Here is a 17,211-nt window from a genome sequence, read left to right as displayed (position 1 = left end):
AAAGAATCTTTCGATGGAAGCCAATGAATCGAAGTAATCAAGAATTGTGGACTTAGAGCAATTTTTATCATTTAAGGGTGATTCGACTTCGACGGTTACAACGGTTTACAGGCCTTGGTTCATTTCAAATGCAAAGGACGCGTGGCTGAAGTTTAGTAGTTTAACGTTAGGATAGACGTTGCTTAATTTTCTATAAATAGAAGTATATGTAGTCGAAGTAGGGGTCACAATTCATTTACACAAAATCTCAAACACTCAAAGTATCCATGTTAAAGCGAGAAACGAGTTATTCGAGAAAGATGTATGAATCGGTGAACCTTTACATTTTCTTTGTAACTTTTACATTCCAAATGCAAATTTATGTTTCATAAGTCTTTATTTTCTTAAAGCATTTACAAATTCTGCTTTTTATTAGTTCCCTCGTTCGAGTGAACTTGCTTTAATTGCATTTAACATATGTTTCAGAAATCAAACATATTGTTCTTTTATAAAATAAGGATGTCTTCAAAAATAAACTTCCAAGTTTCCTTTAACAAAATGCATAAACAATTGTCCCGAGATTTACTAGTTGATCTCTCAAGTAATTAATTTAAACTAGCGGTTGTTTACCAAAAATCAGTGTAAACAAATTGGCACGCCCAGTGGGACAGGTTGTTTTGTGCAATTTACATTGTTTAAAAGAAGTTTATTTTCTAAAAATCCTTTTACAAGTATTAAGACAGTTAGTGTTTATAGTTTGTGTTTTGATTTTGTATGCATTTGAGAAGTGGTAAATCTTTACCAAATTTAACTAGTGTCAAATCTAGATCAAAAATGGTTAGACCACCAAATAATAATCAAAACAATAACAACAATGTCCCAAATCCTGAAGGACAGCCAACACAAGCGTCAATTAGTAACGCTACTGTCATGGCCCAAGGCTCTGGAACATCTGCTTCGAGCGTTCCTGCAGTCAGTTTTGGGAATATAGGGGTAACAATGCCCTCAACGAGTTCGACTGTATCTGGGTCGATATCTTCGTTAGTATCACATGGTATAGGGGGCAGTCAGCCTGGTGCTGAAGATGTAAGGAGCCCCATTCGATCGTTTCTGTTGAACCAATCAGGATTAGGAATGCCAGATTCTCTGATGGCAGGCTTACATAATTCTAACCCAAATCCTGACAGGAGTACCATGCCTTCCCCAGCAGCCTCTGTTGTGGGAAATAGGACTAGAGATATTGCCTTACAAAATTTAACCAATGTAACTATGATGTCTTTTCGACAACAAATGGACGAGAGTAATCATGAAATGGTTAATACTCTGACTTCACAATTGGGGACTATTTTGAACCCTTTAATCAACAATACAAATAATAATTATCAGTTGCTAGCCCATCAGATGGGGCGGATTGCAGATTTCTTTGGCACTCCTACAATGCCTAACCAAAACCTGCAGCCCATTCGAAACCAAACACAGGTTCAGCACCAAGGGTTTCGTGTGAACAATGAAGTTCCAAACGATCAAATACCACAAGTGGTACAAGAGGAACCACCGGCTCCAGTGGTGCACCATGTGCCAGAGCCTGAAGTAATTTTGGTTAATCGAAATCAGAATGCTGACGAAGTGGTTCGAAATGTGCAAAGAAATAATTTTGCGCAACAAGATAACTTGGCAAATTTAGTCGAAACTATTTTAACTCAAAATGGTTTCAATGTTGGCCTACATAGGCCTAACTTTATTTCCCCATTATCTGAATACGTGTTACAAACTGAATTGCCAAGGGGATGGAAGATCCCCAAATTCACAAAGTTTGCTGGGGACACAACTGAGTCAACAGTGGAACATGTGGCAAGATTTTTTGCCGAAGCAGGAAATTTGGCAGATAATGAAAATTTAAGGTTGAAATATTTCCCAAATTCCCTTACAAAAAATGCTTTCACTTGGTTCACAACTCTCCCCCCCCGTTCGATTCAGCATTGGACTCAATTGGAAAGGGCTTTCCATGAACAGTTTTATATGGGCCAATCTAAGATTAGTTTGAAGGAATTGGCCAGTGTCAGGAGAAAGACACCAGAGTCCATAGATGACTATTTGAATCGATTTAGGCTACTTAAGGCTAGATGCTTTACTCAAGTGCCTGAACATGAGTTAGTCGAAATGGCTGCTGGAGGCCTAGATTATTCAATTCGAAAGAAATTAGATACACAACATCTAAGAGACATGGCACAATTAGCAGATAGGGTAAGACAGGTCGAACGCCTTAAGGCTGAAAAGGCAAGATCATCGAAGTTTCAAAAAAGGGAAAAGATTGCTTATGTTGAAACTTTAGATGATGATGATGAGGAATATGTGATAAACTATGGAGACATAGAGGATAATGAAATTAATGTGGCCGAATTAAAACCTGGCCCTCCCTATGTCTGCAAATTACTAAAACCTTCGAATGGAAAAAATCCTGTCGAACCCAAGAATGATAAATTTGTCGCTAAAACTTATTCGTTTGATATAACTAAATGTGATGAAATATTTGATTTGTTGGTTACTGATGGCCAAATTGTTGTTCCAAAGGGATTGAAAGTGCCTCCCCTCGAACAGCAAAAGAAAAGAGGTTTTTGCAAATTTCATAATTTTTTGGGTCATAAAACCTCACAATGTGTTCTTTTCAGGGATCTGGTTCAAAAGGCTTTGAAAGATGGAAGGCTGAAGTTTGGAGAGAAATCCGGACACAAGATGAAAATTGACGAAGATCCACTACAAATATCTGATGCTTCCTATGTGGAACCGGTCGAATGCTTGATGATCGATGCCATGGACTTATCAGGAGGCGCTCAATTAGTTTCTATTCCAGAGAATGAGTACTATGAGAAAATGAAAGTAGTATATCCTGGGGCTGAAGAGGAACTGATTGATTTTCTGCAAAGGTGTAAGCTTAACAAGTCTGAGGTGATGCTTTGCCCAAGGTGCAGTGCTGTATTCGACAAGAAGGCTACTGAGGGCCTTAACAAGTTTATACCATTCAGAAGGAACAAAGAGAATTGGCCAAACTCAAGGCCAATGAAAAAACAGAACATGGCGCATGCTAAACCAATACATCAAAGGTTGGGCAACCCAAATACTTTTGTGTCATCCAACAAATCACCAATGAACAAATGGGTTCATGGTCCTGCATCCAACTTTGTCAAAAATTCTGTTGACAAGGGAAGTTCGAGTCATTCTGTCGATTCGAAGAAGTATGCTTACAGAAACAATTACAAGGGAAAGAATCCCATGACCCGCACACAATGGCGTAGGCATCAGCGCCAACAAAGACTCTCCCTTCAAGAGGCTCAAAAGACTGAAGACAACAAAGGAAAACAGGTTGTCGAAGTGGCTAGAAGGCCTATGAAAGAAAGATTGACTCAACTAGAGGGTGTTCAAAAGGTTGAGAATGAGTTTGAAGGAGAGAACATGGAAGATGAGGATCTCCTCGATTCAGATCCCGAATTTGATGTGCTGGTAAATGTAGTTTCGATCCTCCCTGCTGAGTATGACGTGTGGTCAGAAGTGACTGAAGGGGAGGATGAATTCGATGAGTCTGAATTGGCTTTACACAAGCCAATGTGTTATTATGTAATGAATAATGGCTGCTTAGAGGAACAGATGGCCAATTTTGAGAGGCCAACTGAGGGAATGAAGAATCATTTGAAACCCCTCTTTATTCAGGCCAAAGTAAACAATGTGGGGGTCAACAAAGTGTTGATTGATGGAGGAGCAGCAGTAAACCTGATGCCAGAATTCATGATTACCAAGATTGGTAAATTCTCTACTGACTTGCACCCTCACAACATCGTTCTTTCGAATTACGAAGGTGAGACTGGTTTCTCGCTGGGGGCAATTCAAGTCGATGTGGCAGTTGGCAGCACTGTTAGGCCAACTTTGTTTTTGGTTGTAGCATCGAAGGCCAATTATAATCTGCTTCTAGGAAGGGAGTGGATACATGGTGTTGGAGCAGTGCCTTCGACTCTCCATCAGAGAGTGAGTATTTGGAGAGATGATGGTGTGGTAGAAAATATCGAAGCTGATCAAAGTTATTTTAGGGCTGAAACACACCACATAACCAAGCACTCATTTGATAAGAAATTGGCGAATATATCGCCATGCACTGAACAGGGATATGCCTATGCCCCTGCTGATAATGTCTACCATTCTGTCAAATTGGATCCAACCCATGGATTCATTTGGGAGAGAGAGGAGATAGACGAAGGTCCACATGTGGATGAAGGCAAAGTCCGCCCAACTGGGTGGGACCTTGAAGAGTACTACGATGACTAAGCCCAATGCTTGGGCCAAGATTTCGGCTTATATGGCCGAAAACAAGATAAAGATGGCTTTAGAAGCCACAATGCTGCAAGAAAATATGGCTATCGAAGCCAACAACTGTGAAAATGGCAAATTATTGCCAATGACTCAAAAAATGGACTGCATCTATGATGAAGAACCATTAGGATTTGAGAAAGATCCTTCCAGTTCCAGTCAAAAGATGCAGGCCCAAGATCCTTTGGAGGAAATAGATATTGGAGATGGCTCTATCAAAAGGCCAACATACATAAGTGCCAATATCCCAAAGGACTTGCGTGATAAACTGGTCGAACTCCTTAAAGAGTTCAAGGATTGTTTTGCTTGGGATTACAATGAAATGCCAGGTTTAGACAGAAATTTGGTCGAGCATAGATTACCCATTCGACCAGACAAGAAACCAGTTAAACAATCACCAAGAAGATTCGCACCAGAAATCCTATCTAAGATCAAGGAGGAAATCGAAAGGCTGCTGAGAAGCAAGTTCATCCGGACTGCCAGGTATGTCGAATGGTTAGCAAATATAGTTCCTGTCATTAAGAAAAATGGTTCTCTTAGAATATGTATAGATTTTAGGGACTTAAATAATGCTACCCCCAAAGATGAATATTCGATGCCTGTAGCAGAAATGTTAATAGATTCAGCAGCAGGCTTCGAATATCTTAGCATGTTAGATGGGTATTCTGGATATAACCAAATTTTTATCGCCGAGGAAGATGTGGCAAAAACAGCTTTTCGATGCCCAGGGGCTTTGGGTACCTATGAATGGGTCGTAATGCCATTTGGATTGAAAAATGCTGGAGCCACATACCAAAGAGCAATGAACTCAATTTTCCATGATTTTATAGATACTTTTATGCAAGTATATATTGATGACATTATTGTTAAATCGTCGTCACAAAATGATCATTTGGTTTGCTTGAAAAAGTCATTCGAAAGGATGAGAAAATATGGATTGAAAATGAATCCATTGAAATGTGCTTTTTGTGTGCATGCAGGAGATTTCCTTGGATTTGTGGTGCATAAAAAAGGCATTGAGATAAACCAAAACAAGACAAAAGCGATTTTGGAGACTAACCCTCCAACAAACAAAAAGCAACTTCAATCCTTGTTAGGAAAGATCAACTTTCTGAGAAGATTCATTTCGAATCTAAGTGGTAAAGCCCAAGCTTTTTCACCATTGCTTCGACTCAAGAAAGAGGATGTTTTTACTTGGGGGCAGGATCAGCAAGAAGCATTCGATGCAATCAAAAGATACTTGTCTAATCCTCCAACTCTGATGCCACCAATTAGAAATAAGTTTATGAAGTTGTATATTTCAGCATCTGATACCACATTAGGTAGTATGTTAGCCCAAGAGGACGAAAATGGCGAAGAAAAGGCCATCTATTATCTAAGTAGAGTCCTTAATGATGTTGAAACTAGATATAGTAGTATTGAAAAGCTTTGTCTTTGTTTGTACTTTTCTTGTATGAAATTGAAGCATTATATAAAGCCTATTGATGTTTATGTTTATTCTCATTATGATGTTATTAAACATATGTTGCTAAAACCAATTTTACATAGTCGAATTGGGAGATGGGCTTTAGCTCTTTCTGAATATTCACTTTCATACAAACCTTTGACAGCAATTAAAGGCCAAATAGTGGCTGACTTCATTGTTGATCATTCAGCAATTGAATCACCTCAAAATTACATTGCTCTAGAACCATGGACTCTGTATTTCGATGGGTCTAGACATCAACATGGTACTGGGATAGGTATTTTGATAATTTCCCCACAAAAGATTCCTACTAAGTTCAAATACAGGATTAATGGTATTTGTTCGAACAATGAGGCTGAATATGAGGCTTTGATAGCAGGATTAGAAATATTATTAAGCCTGGGGGCAAGAGACGTTAAAATAAAAGGTGATTCAGAACTAGTTTTGAAACAACTGACCAAAGAATACAAATGTATCAAAGAGCATTTGATTCGTTATTTTGTCATAGCAAATGCGTTACTAAAACGTTTCGATTCGATTGATATTGAACATGTCCCTCGAATAGAAAATCAAGAAGCTAATGACTTAGCCCAGATTGCTTCAGGATACAAGGTGTCCAAAGCAAAGCTAGAACAATTAATAGAAATCAAAGAAAAATTGATTTCTAATGAGCCAATGCAATTGGAATTGTCAATACCAAAACTTGAGGGGGCAGAGATGTCACCAAATGACATAAATAATTCTGATAAAGAAATGAATTATGATGAACTCCAAATTTTGGTCATTGACAATTTAATAGATGGTGATTGGAGAAAACCAATTGTAGAATATTTGGAAAATCCAATCGGGAGTGCTCCTCGAAAGATCAAATACAGGGCATCAAATTATGTGATCATTGGTAATGAATTGTTTAAAAAGACCCTCGAAGGAGTACTATTGAAATGCCTTAGTGAGAATGAGGCCTACATAGCAATATCTGATGTTCATAGTGGGGCTTGTGGTTCTCACCAATCAGGCCATAAGATGAAATGGCTTTTAGTTCGACAAGGCATGTACTGGCCATCTATGTTGAAAGATTGCATAGATTTTGCTAAAGGTTGTCAAGACTGTCAAAAACATGCAGGAATCCAACATGTACCTGCAAGCGAATTACATTCGATAATAAAACCTTGGCCATTTAGAGGTTGGGCATTGGATTTAATTGGTGAAATAAAACCAGCATCATCAAAAAATCAAAAGTACATAATAGTTGGTGTTGATTATTTTACCAAATGGATCGAAGCTATACCTTTGCCCAACGTTGATCAAGAAGAAGTTATAAGTTTTATCCAAAACCACATTATTTACAGGTTTGGAATCCCTGAAACCATCACAACTGATCAAGGTTCAGTGTTTACTGGTCGAAAGATGCAAGAATTCGCCAGGCAAACAGGGTTTAAACTTTTGACTTCGACACCTTATTATGCACAAGCAAATGGTCAAGTAGAGGCTGCCAATAAAATTATTATTGGATTAATCAGAAAACATATTGCTCAAAAGCCAAGAAATTGGAACAAGACTTTAAATCAAGTCTTATGGGCATGTAGAAATTCCCCTAAAGAATCAACAAATTCTACTCCATTTCGATTAACGTATGGTCATGATGCTGTGTTACCAGTAGAAATTTATTTGCAATCTATCAGAATTCAAAGACAAATGGAGATACCAACTGATCATTATTGGAGTATGATGTTTGATGAATTGGTTGATTTAGACGAAGAAAGGCTAAGAGCGCTTGATACATTAAGTAGACAAAAAGAAAGAGTAGCAAAGGCCTATAATAAGAAGGTTAAATCAAAAACCTTTGACGTGGGGAATTTAGTTTGGAAAGTTATTTTGCCTATGGACAAAAAAGATAGAGTTTTAGGCAAATGGTCTCCAAATTGGGAAGGACCTTTTAAAATAATACAAGTATTTTCGAATGGTGCATATGAAATAGAAGAATTGACTTCAGAAAAGCGAACCTTGAATATAAATGGTAAGTATTTGAAAAAATATAAACCAACACTTTTAGAAGTTAATATTAGCACAGAATAAATATTCGAAACGAAATTGAAATGGCATAAACGAAGTAAAAGTGCCATAAAAGGCAATTGTCAAGGTTACAAACCAAATAAAACAAAACCAGATAATTGTTCGAGAAATAAAAACAAAACATCAAAAGAAAATCTAAGACAAACACTTAGATTTGAAATCAGCATAATGGTCCTTAATAAGGCCAACTTCGACAGTCTGGATCTTGATTGCGTCTTCGAGAGATTTGATCTCTTCTTTGATCACAGTGGCAGCACTGAAGTGGGAAATACCTTCCTTCGCAGCTTCGCGAATAGATTCTTGAGTGGTAGCAGCAACAGCTTCTTCAATCTTTATACGCTTTGCTTTCTCTTCAAGAATCTTTTTCTCTCGATCAGCAATCTCAGCTCGAAAAGAATCTATTTCTGCCTCCCACTTGGAAATATTGTTGGTACATTCTTGAATCCCAAGACCTGGTTGCTGAACTTGTGCTTTCATTTGGTCAACTTTTGATTGGGCAGCCATGGCCTTCTCAAATAATGCATCATAAGCAGCCTGTTGACCAACAAGTTTCTGAGAGTTGCGTTTCAGGTTTTGCACCGTGGTAGCAAACTGGTCCAAGATCGATTCGAGCTGGATAACTTTTCTCAAGGTTTCGAGGTCAGTCTGAGGATTGTGCAACTTGTTCAAAAAGGACTTGTGCTTGAAAGCATTAGCAGGGTGTTCCTCAACTGATGCCAAGATGTCTCCATTGATGAAATCCGTATACAGCTTTGAAATCAGAGAGTCTTGTCGAACAGAAGAATTGATTTCTGAGTCTGAAGCAGTTGAATTACTAGGTCCACTCGAACTTACGGGATCAGTAGTTGTTTTAGAAATCAGAAGTTTTAGAGCAGCTTCAGGATCATGAATTTGCAAAGAAATGAATTCTTCTTCAGCGAGCCCTAGGCTGGCTGACAGCTTCGATGTCGAAGTTTCAGGTAGCAATTCTGATCCACCAGCCTCTGCTTCTTTTATGGCTTCAGAATCAAAGTCTTCTTCCTCTGAGGAAGATTCATCAGCATCGACCTCGACTGTTGGATTTTCGTTCCATTCCTTGAAAGGAGAAGTCTTGTTATCAATCTCTGCAGACATAGGAGGCTCTGATTGATCTTGACTAGGCTCTGGTATGACTTTTTCAGAAATAGTGGTCTCACTATCTTTGAGAGTATCACCACTAGACTTGTTCGATAGGATGTCCTGAAAAACAGAATCGAATATGAGGGAATATAACTTTACTTATTATAAATCAGAAAATGCAAGTAAAGTAGTACAAGTACCTCTGGATTGTTGTCTTGCTGGGGCATGTTGTCCGATTCTTTGAGTGTAGCATCAGGCATAGCAGCATCTTCTTGAACTTCAGCGTCAGGGATAGGCTCTTGTTGTTCATTCGAGATCGAAGGAGATTTAAGGTTGGTTGCAGAAGGATCACTTGAGGACTTTGATTTTTTATGTTTTTTATCCCGGGTTCGATCCTCTGAACTTTTCTTTCCTTCTTTCTTCTTTTCCTCTTTCCTCTTCGCTTTCCTTTCCTGCTTCTCTCTCTTTTCTTTCATCTTCTTTTCTTTCTCTTCAGTAGAAAGATTATCAGAGGTAGTTTCTGGGATATTTGTTTCAATAATCACAGAAGGCTGGCCCCTCTTTCTCTGGAAACTTTGTTCTTCGTCTTCCTGCAAATAGAAGTAGAAACAAGAAGTATTCGAATTAAGGGATTTGAGTTGAGAGGAACTTTGGAAATAATTTAGAAAAAACTTATACCTCTTCTTCGTCACTGACGACTATTGTGTTAGGTTTTGGCTTCTTCGATGGGCCAGTCTCAGTGGAAGGGACGTTGGTTGGTCTTTTACGTGCCTAGAAGAAGTGGGTTAGAAAAGTAAAGATTTAACTTAGAATGTTTCAAAGGAAAACAAGTTTCGATTCAATATGTACCTTAGAAGGTTCTTCAGACTCAACTGACTTTGATGTTTTTTCTTTAACTGTCTTAGCAGATTCTGCAGCTTGTTTTTTGGTAACTAGGAAACATAAGCAAAAGTTTAAATCGAAACAATATGGGAATATTTGGTAAAAGAAAGTGCATATATAGACAAGTTACCTGTAGTCTTGACTTGCTGTTCGATTCTCTTTATCTGAGGTCGAGTAAACCCACTCTCCAACCTCGAGATAAGCACTGCATCTCCTAGGTGTTTGCTGTCGAAATATCGCCTCCACCAGTTGGCAAACTCTTGTGTACAGTAGTAAGAAAGGTTGAAGTCAAATGGCTCGAAGCCATAAACGTTGTCACGACTAATCTTCATGTACCTTTCATACAAAGTGGAAGTCACAGTTGTCCCAAGCACGATGTTTTTCTTCCTTATATACATGCTCTTTGGTCGAAGCTGTGAAAAGCCAAACTGTCTAGAAACCAAGTTCGGTTGATACCCAATTAATGCATATTCAGAAGATAGGGTACCAATTCGAATAGACAGAATAGTAGGATCTAAGTAGGCTGTCCAAGTTTCATTTATTTCCTCCTCAGCGTTAGGATTCAACACTGGTATCTCTTTGACGAACCAGGAGGGACCAATGGTTCTCTTCACAAATGGAGCGTGTTCAGGCTTGAATTGGTCGATGGCTAAGAAAATTTTCATGTACTTCATGAATAGCTGTTGAGAGTTCTGTTCAAGGGGATTAGGTTGAAGCCTTATTAAACGAGTACCTTCGATTTTCCTTTTAGCTATCGAAGCGTGATGTTCAGTGGGAATGAACAAACCAAGTTCTTTTTCAAAGGTGGCATTCAACCACAACTGTAATAGCCACATTGGCCCAGCAGCTTGAAAACATCCATCTGGCGCAGCTTTCTTCGATTTCGACTTGGCAGGAACTAAACCTTTCAGGTTATCACAAACTTCCCCAATCGACTCATACAGAGTTGCCAGCAGAAGGCGTCCTAAGGCAAAATGGCATCCTTCATGTATTTGCACAGCCATGGGTATAAATTTCCTAGCAATTTGGAGAGATCGAGAGCAAAATACATAATGGGATAGCCATAGAGTGAGAAAGGCCACATGTTCTTCATCTGAGACTTCTTCATTCTCAGGTCCTGAATGTTTGAGGATAAAGGCAGAAAAGGCGTTTTCTTTGTAGTTTAAAGTGATGTTATCACTAACATCATCAGGGCTGTAAGTTTTGCCAGTGGGTCTTAACCCTGTGATAGCTGACACATCGAACAGGGTAGGTGTCATCATACCACTTTTAAAATGAAAGGTGTTGGTAGATTTTTCAAAGAAATGCATCGCAGCAATGAGCATTTCAGGTTGGTATTTGGGTCCTATCCTAGAAAACTGTATTAACTCAAAGATTCCGTAATCTTTCCAGAATTTACCAAAGGATTGCTCTATTCGATCAAGCCAAGTAAGGTAAAGGCTATTTCCGTAATAAGGATGGGATCGAAAGGGTTTATAATTTGTCAGCATATATTCAAAGTTATAGGGTTTGCTATCAAAGATCCTAGGCTCGCAGGTTTCGAGACATGGAAATATCTCGTCTACTTCCCTAGTCAAATTCATATCATCTGGAATCGGACCACCAAAAGCATAAACATTGTTATCAATAGCAAAGGGAATCATTACCTGACTTTCCCAAATTTCTCGGTGCTCTTTGCTACCCTTGGGTTCTGGAACATACTTCATTCCATCATCAGCAACAGAGAAGTCGTTCCATTTTCCAGCGAAAGGAACTTGAAATTTGTTAGATGAAGACGCCATGAAAGTTCTTGGGAAAACAAAGGAAAAGATGTAGATCTGAGATCTTGAAAGATGCGAACTGAAGAAGGTGATCAAAGATCCGGTAAGTTCAAATTTGTTTTGAATCTTTGATGTTTCAAGATTTGGAGAAAGATTTTGAGAGATTTTGGAGCGTGAAAAGCTTTGAAAGAAGTTGGAAAGGTTTCAACTGAAGTGACAGAGCTCTATTTATAGGCAATCTTGGATTAAGACAAAATTTAATTAAAAAGATAAATGCTGAAAAAGCGCTTTTTGTCTATTCCGATTCAACTTCTCAGGCTGACGCGTGTCCCACTACTCAAAAGGATGCAGAACGTGACAGTTTTGAAAGAAGTGAAACGGTTATCTTCTTAAATACCATGACATCATCAAATCGAAAGAAAAGGAATGGCATTTGGAAAGAAGTACTTTGAAAAAATGCCAATCTCTTATTTCATTCGAGTCATTCAAATCGAAATAGGCATTTTTGGGGGCAATTTGTTATCCCATATTTTAGCTCAAGGTAAAATATGTTATAATCTCCAGTTCCAAAGACATTTATTGCTATAAAAAACCTGTTGAAATGGCTTTAGGTAGTCTTAGTCTTTAATGTCTTCAAGAACAAGAGAATCCTAATGGAAAAGCTTCATAGCTCGAGACTGAAAGAATCTTTCGATGGAAGCCAATGAATCGAAGTAATCAAGAATTGTGGACTTAGAGCAATTTTTATCATTTAAGGGTGATTCGACTTCGACGGTTACAACGGTTTACAGGCCTTGGTTCATTTCAAATGCAAAGGACGCGTGGCTGAAGTTTAGTAGTTTAACGTTAGGATAGACGTTGCTTAATTTTCTATAAATAGAAGTATATGTAGTCGAAGTAGGGGTCACAATTCATTTACACAAAATCTCAAACACTCAAAGTATCCATGTTAAAGCGAGAAACGAGTTATTCGAGAAAGATGTATGAATCGGTGAACCTTTACATTTTCTTTGTAACTTTTACATTCCAAATGCAAATTTATGTTTCATAAGTCTTTATTTTCTTAAAGCATTTACAAATTCTGCTTTTTATTAGTTCCCTCGTTCGAGTGAACTTGCTTTAATTGCATTTAACATATGTTTCAGAAATCAAACATATTGTTCTTTTATAAAATAAGGATGTCTTCAAAAATAAACTTCCAAGTTTCCTTTAACAAAATGCATAAACAATTGTCCCGAGATTTACTAGTTGATCTCTCAAGTAATTAATTTAAACTAGCGGTTGTTTACCAAAAATCAGTGTAAACACCCATATAACCATAAAATAAAGGCAAGCTGTACCATGGACTAAGACCATCTCCAATGGTGTAGTACCTATTAGGTACTCATGGTACTTATTAGGTACTACCATTGGAGCACAACACATTTTAGTACCTAATAGGTACCACTTTTAATATAAGAACTCTCTCTCTCTTCTTTTTATGGGACCCACTTTATTTAATATATTCAAAAAAAATTTAATTTGACAATATTATTTTAAATTAAATTTCAAATTTTAATGATGTGGAGTTATTGATGGACCCATTTTAGAACTTTTTAAGAAATGTTCCATTGGAGGGGTTGAGTACCTATTAGGTACTATTATTAAAAAAAAAAAAAATTGATGATGTGTCTATGTGAGACCATTTAAGTACTCAAAAATTGAGTGCTCAATTGTGGATGCTCTAAACTAGCTAGCTAATTTAACTTGCACTCTAAAATACATAGATTATTATCCGATTATCTAATCGTTAGTTGTTCAGTGATGATTGACGTTAAATTTTATAGTGAGGGTTACGGTTCAATCCTTCGTAATTGCAATTGGAAAAAGACTGTAACAACTTGATTTCATGTCAGAACTGACTTTCAAACTAAATTAAACAATTTAGTGAGCCCAATATTACTGATAAAAAAAATACTTAGATGAAATATCATTAAATTATTATAAAAAAAATATATTTTTATAGTGATCTTAATTTAAAAAATAAAAATAAGTTATCTCCTCTATTTCGTATACCAGCTCAAAAATAAAGTCTTAAAAGAGTTTCTATTGATTTTAATCTCACGAAACTTGAAAGATCAATTTATGAAATTGTGTCCGGAGAATATTTCATTTACATTCAACTCAATTTTAAATTTGTATTTTTATTAATAATTTATTGTTAAAAATAAATTACTTAAGATTAGTGGTGCAACTTATTATCTATTTGTCTTTTATTCATATCTAATTATCATATATTTTTTATTAAAAAAAAGAAACATATATTATTTCACATTCAACTCGCTTTTAACTAAAATTAGTTTTATAAAATAAATTCATTTAACATTAATTTTTGTCATCATATAATCAAATATACATTTTAAAGCTTAAGATTCTTCTTATGATTGAGACAATAACTTGATTAATGTCGATTCGAAAAATACAAAGTTAAAATTTGATTAAGATTGAAGCATGTATTTTCATATTCTTTTGTTTTTGTCGATCAATATTAATCGTATCATCATCTTAGTCGTGAGGACGATAATGGTCAACAATTTCTATTGTAGAAAGATGATAGACTTGGATTATCAAAACAAATTATGATTAACCGCTTATTAAAGTGGAAAAAAATATATCATTTAAGTACATTTTAGCTTGTAGAGATATTGTATTTTATATGTATGGTCGAAGTTCAAACCAAAAATCTTCCCCTTATTCATCTAAATAGGTGAAGTTTAGCTACTAGACTACTTAGACAACAAAAAAATTTACATCTTAGTTGGTAGTTGATGATGCAAGAATGTTGATAAGAAATATATTGAGTTTGAAGAGATTTTTCACTTCACTCCCGTACACTTAAAATGTGTGAATCTAATTATTAGACAAAAATAATGAAAGTGAAAAAGAATAATATGCCATAATATAAAACTAAAGTTTGAATCACAAAGTATTTCTAATATAACTTTTTATTTTGAAACCAAATAGAAGATTTTCTCTCTCATGAGATAATTTATATTCTTTTAGTAATATTAAGAGGTTGATATCTTATAATAAATCATTTTTTAACCTACCAAACATAGATCAAATTTCAAACCAAATAATTAAAAGATATAAAGTATCTACCATTTATATCACGCTATGTCGGTGAATATATGAGAAAATAAAATGTAAAAAAAGAAAATAAAGATAAAAAGAGAAAGAAAAGAATAAGGTATGGTAATGATTAAAAAAACATAAAAAAAAGGTAAAATTGAAATTAAAGGAAAAAAAAAAAAAATAAAAGAAAGAATGATAGGCCATTACAGCCACAGCCAGAGAAACCCACAGGGAAAGGTAAGAAAGAAAACAACACTCTTTTGAGGTCCATTTTCAATCTTCTTAATTAATTATAAATATATATTTTTTGTATTTGTATAGATAGATAGATGAACAAGATCAATAGAAGGTGTTATTGTTGTTAACTTTTGTTATGGTTCTTTCCTTCAACCACAATCTCTCTTTCTCTCTCCCACCACCCATTCATCTTTTTCTCTCTCTTCTTCTCCCTCTCTTCCTCTCATCATTCTCCTCCTCAATCTCTTCATCTCCTCCTTCTCTTTAATCCCATATATTCAATCTCTTCAAAACCCATCATCTCTCTCTCCCTCTCTCTGTTTCATACATCAAACCTTGTTGAAACAAAAATAAAAAATGAGTCTTTTGTAAAAAAAAATAAAAAAAATTCAAAGGTTTTTCCTTTGATTCATCAATTTTTGAACGTTTTTTCTCCGATTTGATTTTCTGGGTCGTCTTAGAATTTGAAAAAGATTGAACCTTTGAAGATGGGTCGTGGAGGTGGCACAGCCGCCGCAGCTGCGGCGGCGGCGGCAGCGGCTGAACCGGGTTTTTTCAAAGAGCCAAGATACAGAGGCGTGAGAAAAAGACCGTGGGGACGGTTCGCCGCCGAGATCAGAGATCCTTTGAAAAAAGCAAGAGTTTGGCTCGGAACATTTGACACGGCTGAAGAGGCGGCGCGTGCATACGACACCGCTGCTAGAAATCTCCGGGGACCAAAAGCCAAGACAAATTTTCCTCTTGCACAGCCTTTTTACCATAATATTGATGCCGGAGACCCGTTTTCCGATCAACGTTTCTACGCCGGTGCCGGAGTTGTCGCCGGCGATGGGTTTCAGGATCATCGGAGACCTACATCAAGTGGGATGAGTAGCACCGTTGAATCCTTCAGCGGTCCACGTCCGATCGGATTACCGGCACCGCCGTCGATCGTCGCCGGAAGAAGGTACCCACGTACACCGCCGGTTGCACCAGAGGATTGCCGTAGTGACTGTGATTCATCGTCGTCGGTTGTTGACGACGGTGACGGTGATAACGTGGCTTCATCGACGATGCTTTCATTTAAACGCCAACCACTGCCGTTTGATCTGAACGCGCCGCCGTTGGATGATGCTGACGTGGCAAATTATGGTGGTGAAGATCTGCACTGCACCCTTCTCTGCCTCTGATGAAATTGAGATAATTGATGTATTGGTTCGTTGAAGAAATTATGAATTTTTTTTCTTTAATTTTTTTGGTTTCTTTTTTTCCCCTTTTTTTTATTATGCGGAAAAAATGAAAATGAAGATGAAATTTATGATTGATGATCGGTTATGAGATTATGGTAATATAATCTTAATTTCTGTGAGAGTTTGTCTTCTCTTCTGCTTTGATGTATGAAAAAAAGGCTATATTATTATCCATCATAATTTTATTTTCTATGTTTTTTGTTCTCAAATTTTTAAGGATTATGAGAAGAAAAAAAACTAGAAATTGTTATGATCTACTATTAGATCTTGAAATATGATTATGGATTGAGATTCATCTGATTTTGGATTGCATCATCTTTGCATCACCCACTTCCATGTCACAAATCACTTGTATATGATTAGTTTATAAGTTTTATATTTTCAATCTAATAACCATTTTTGCCTATGTTCATTTTTCCTTCATACTAATATAATTGATCCTTTTTATGTTTGATAACATAGTTGAATTTTTCTAAGATCTAGTAATAGATAGTTGATGTCATTTTTGAAGGATAGAGAAGCTCATAGTTTGATTGTTAGGTCAGAAATAATATAGGTAATAGTTTTTTTGGTACAAATATAGGTTGGATGATTGAATTAGGAATTGAAACATAGGCTTTTTGGGGGTACATTACATAGTGTTTTCCTCCTAGATTTTATTGTTTTACACTCGGTTGGAAGGAAAGAAAAGTGGGAAGGAAGGAAAATACGGAAATCGATCAATGAACTTAAACTAAATTTTAATCCAAATTCATTCTTAGGTTTATGTGTTTTCCTTCTTTCCCACTTTCCTTCATATCAAACGTTAAGTGTGTGGTATTATGGTAGTTTTGTTGTCAAAATTATGGCGAACCCCTTTAATTTTGTAAAAATTACACTATAGTTTTTATGATTTTGATTGATTCCTTTCGCGGTGATTTTATCAAACTCATTTGCTATTCTTCTTAGAAGATAGGTTGGGGAGAAACTTTGTTAGGTAAGGGATGTAGATGTAGGTGGTGATAATTTATTCTTTCTT

At 36.5% G+C, this 17,211-nt stretch overlaps 3 protein-coding genes across 3 annotated transcripts; 2 read left to right on the top strand and 1 right to left on the bottom strand.

Annotated features, from left to right (window-relative positions):
• Positions 1–4,345: 4,345 nt before the first annotated feature.
• On the top strand, positions 4,346–7,876 carry LOC123915192. The gene is made up of 2 exons (XM_045966336.1): positions 4,346–5,072; positions 5,946–7,876. The coding sequence occupies exons 1-2, from the start codon at positions 4,346–4,348 to the stop codon at positions 7,874–7,876; spliced, it is 2,658 nt and encodes an 885-aa protein (XP_045822292.1).
• A 132-nt stretch (positions 7,877–8,008) lies between these two features.
• On the bottom strand, positions 8,009–12,452 carry LOC123915191. The gene is made up of 5 exons (XM_045966335.1): positions 9,984–12,452; positions 9,821–9,903; positions 9,650–9,742; positions 9,172–9,561; positions 8,009–9,091 (listed from the first exon to the last, which is right to left on the bottom strand). The coding sequence occupies exons 1-5, from the start codon at positions 11,632–11,634 to the stop codon at positions 8,009–8,011; spliced, it is 3,300 nt and encodes a 1,099-aa protein (XP_045822291.1). The 5' UTR covers positions 11,635–12,452.
• Positions 12,453–14,943: 2,491 nt separating this feature from the next.
• On the top strand, positions 14,944–16,314 carry LOC123916926 (ethylene-responsive transcription factor 3-like). The gene has a single exon (XM_045968516.1). The coding sequence runs from the start codon at positions 15,453–15,455 to the stop codon at positions 16,131–16,133; it is 681 nt and encodes a 226-aa protein (XP_045824472.1). The 5' UTR covers positions 14,944–15,452; the 3' UTR covers positions 16,134–16,314.
• Positions 16,315–17,211: the final 897 nt, after the last annotated feature.

This window comes from Trifolium pratense, linkage group LG3 (assembly GCF_020283565.1).
Source record: "Trifolium pratense cultivar HEN17-A07 linkage group LG3, ARS_RC_1.1, whole genome shotgun sequence".
NCBI classification, from domain to species: domain Eukaryota; kingdom Viridiplantae; phylum Streptophyta; class Magnoliopsida; order Fabales; family Fabaceae; genus Trifolium; species Trifolium pratense.
This window is presented reverse-complemented; position numbering and strand designations above follow the sequence as displayed.

Coding starts and splice junctions, on each gene's coding strand:
- LOC123915191 (XM_045966335.1), bottom strand. CDS start 11,634: ATGGCGTCTTCATCTAACAAATTTCAAGTTCCTTTCGCTGGAAAATGG. Junction 9,743..9,820: donor AGTCTGAAGAACCTTCTAAG/GTACATATTGAA, acceptor CACTTCTTCTAG/GCACGTAAAAGACCAACCAA. Junction 9,562..9,649: donor TCGTCAGTGACGAAGAAGAG/GTATAAGTTTTT, acceptor TTCTATTTGCAG/GAAGACGAAGAACAAAGTTT.
- LOC123915192 (XM_045966336.1), top strand. CDS start 4,346: ATGGCTTTAGAAGCCACAATGCTGCAAGAAAATATGGCTATCGAAGCC. Junction 5,073..5,945: donor TCGATGCCCAGGGGCTTTGG/GTACCTATGAAT, acceptor AACCTTTGACAG/CAATTAAAGGCCAAATAGTG.
- LOC123916926 (XM_045968516.1), top strand. CDS start 15,453: ATGGGTCGTGGAGGTGGCACAGCCGCCGCAGCTGCGGCGGCGGCGGCA.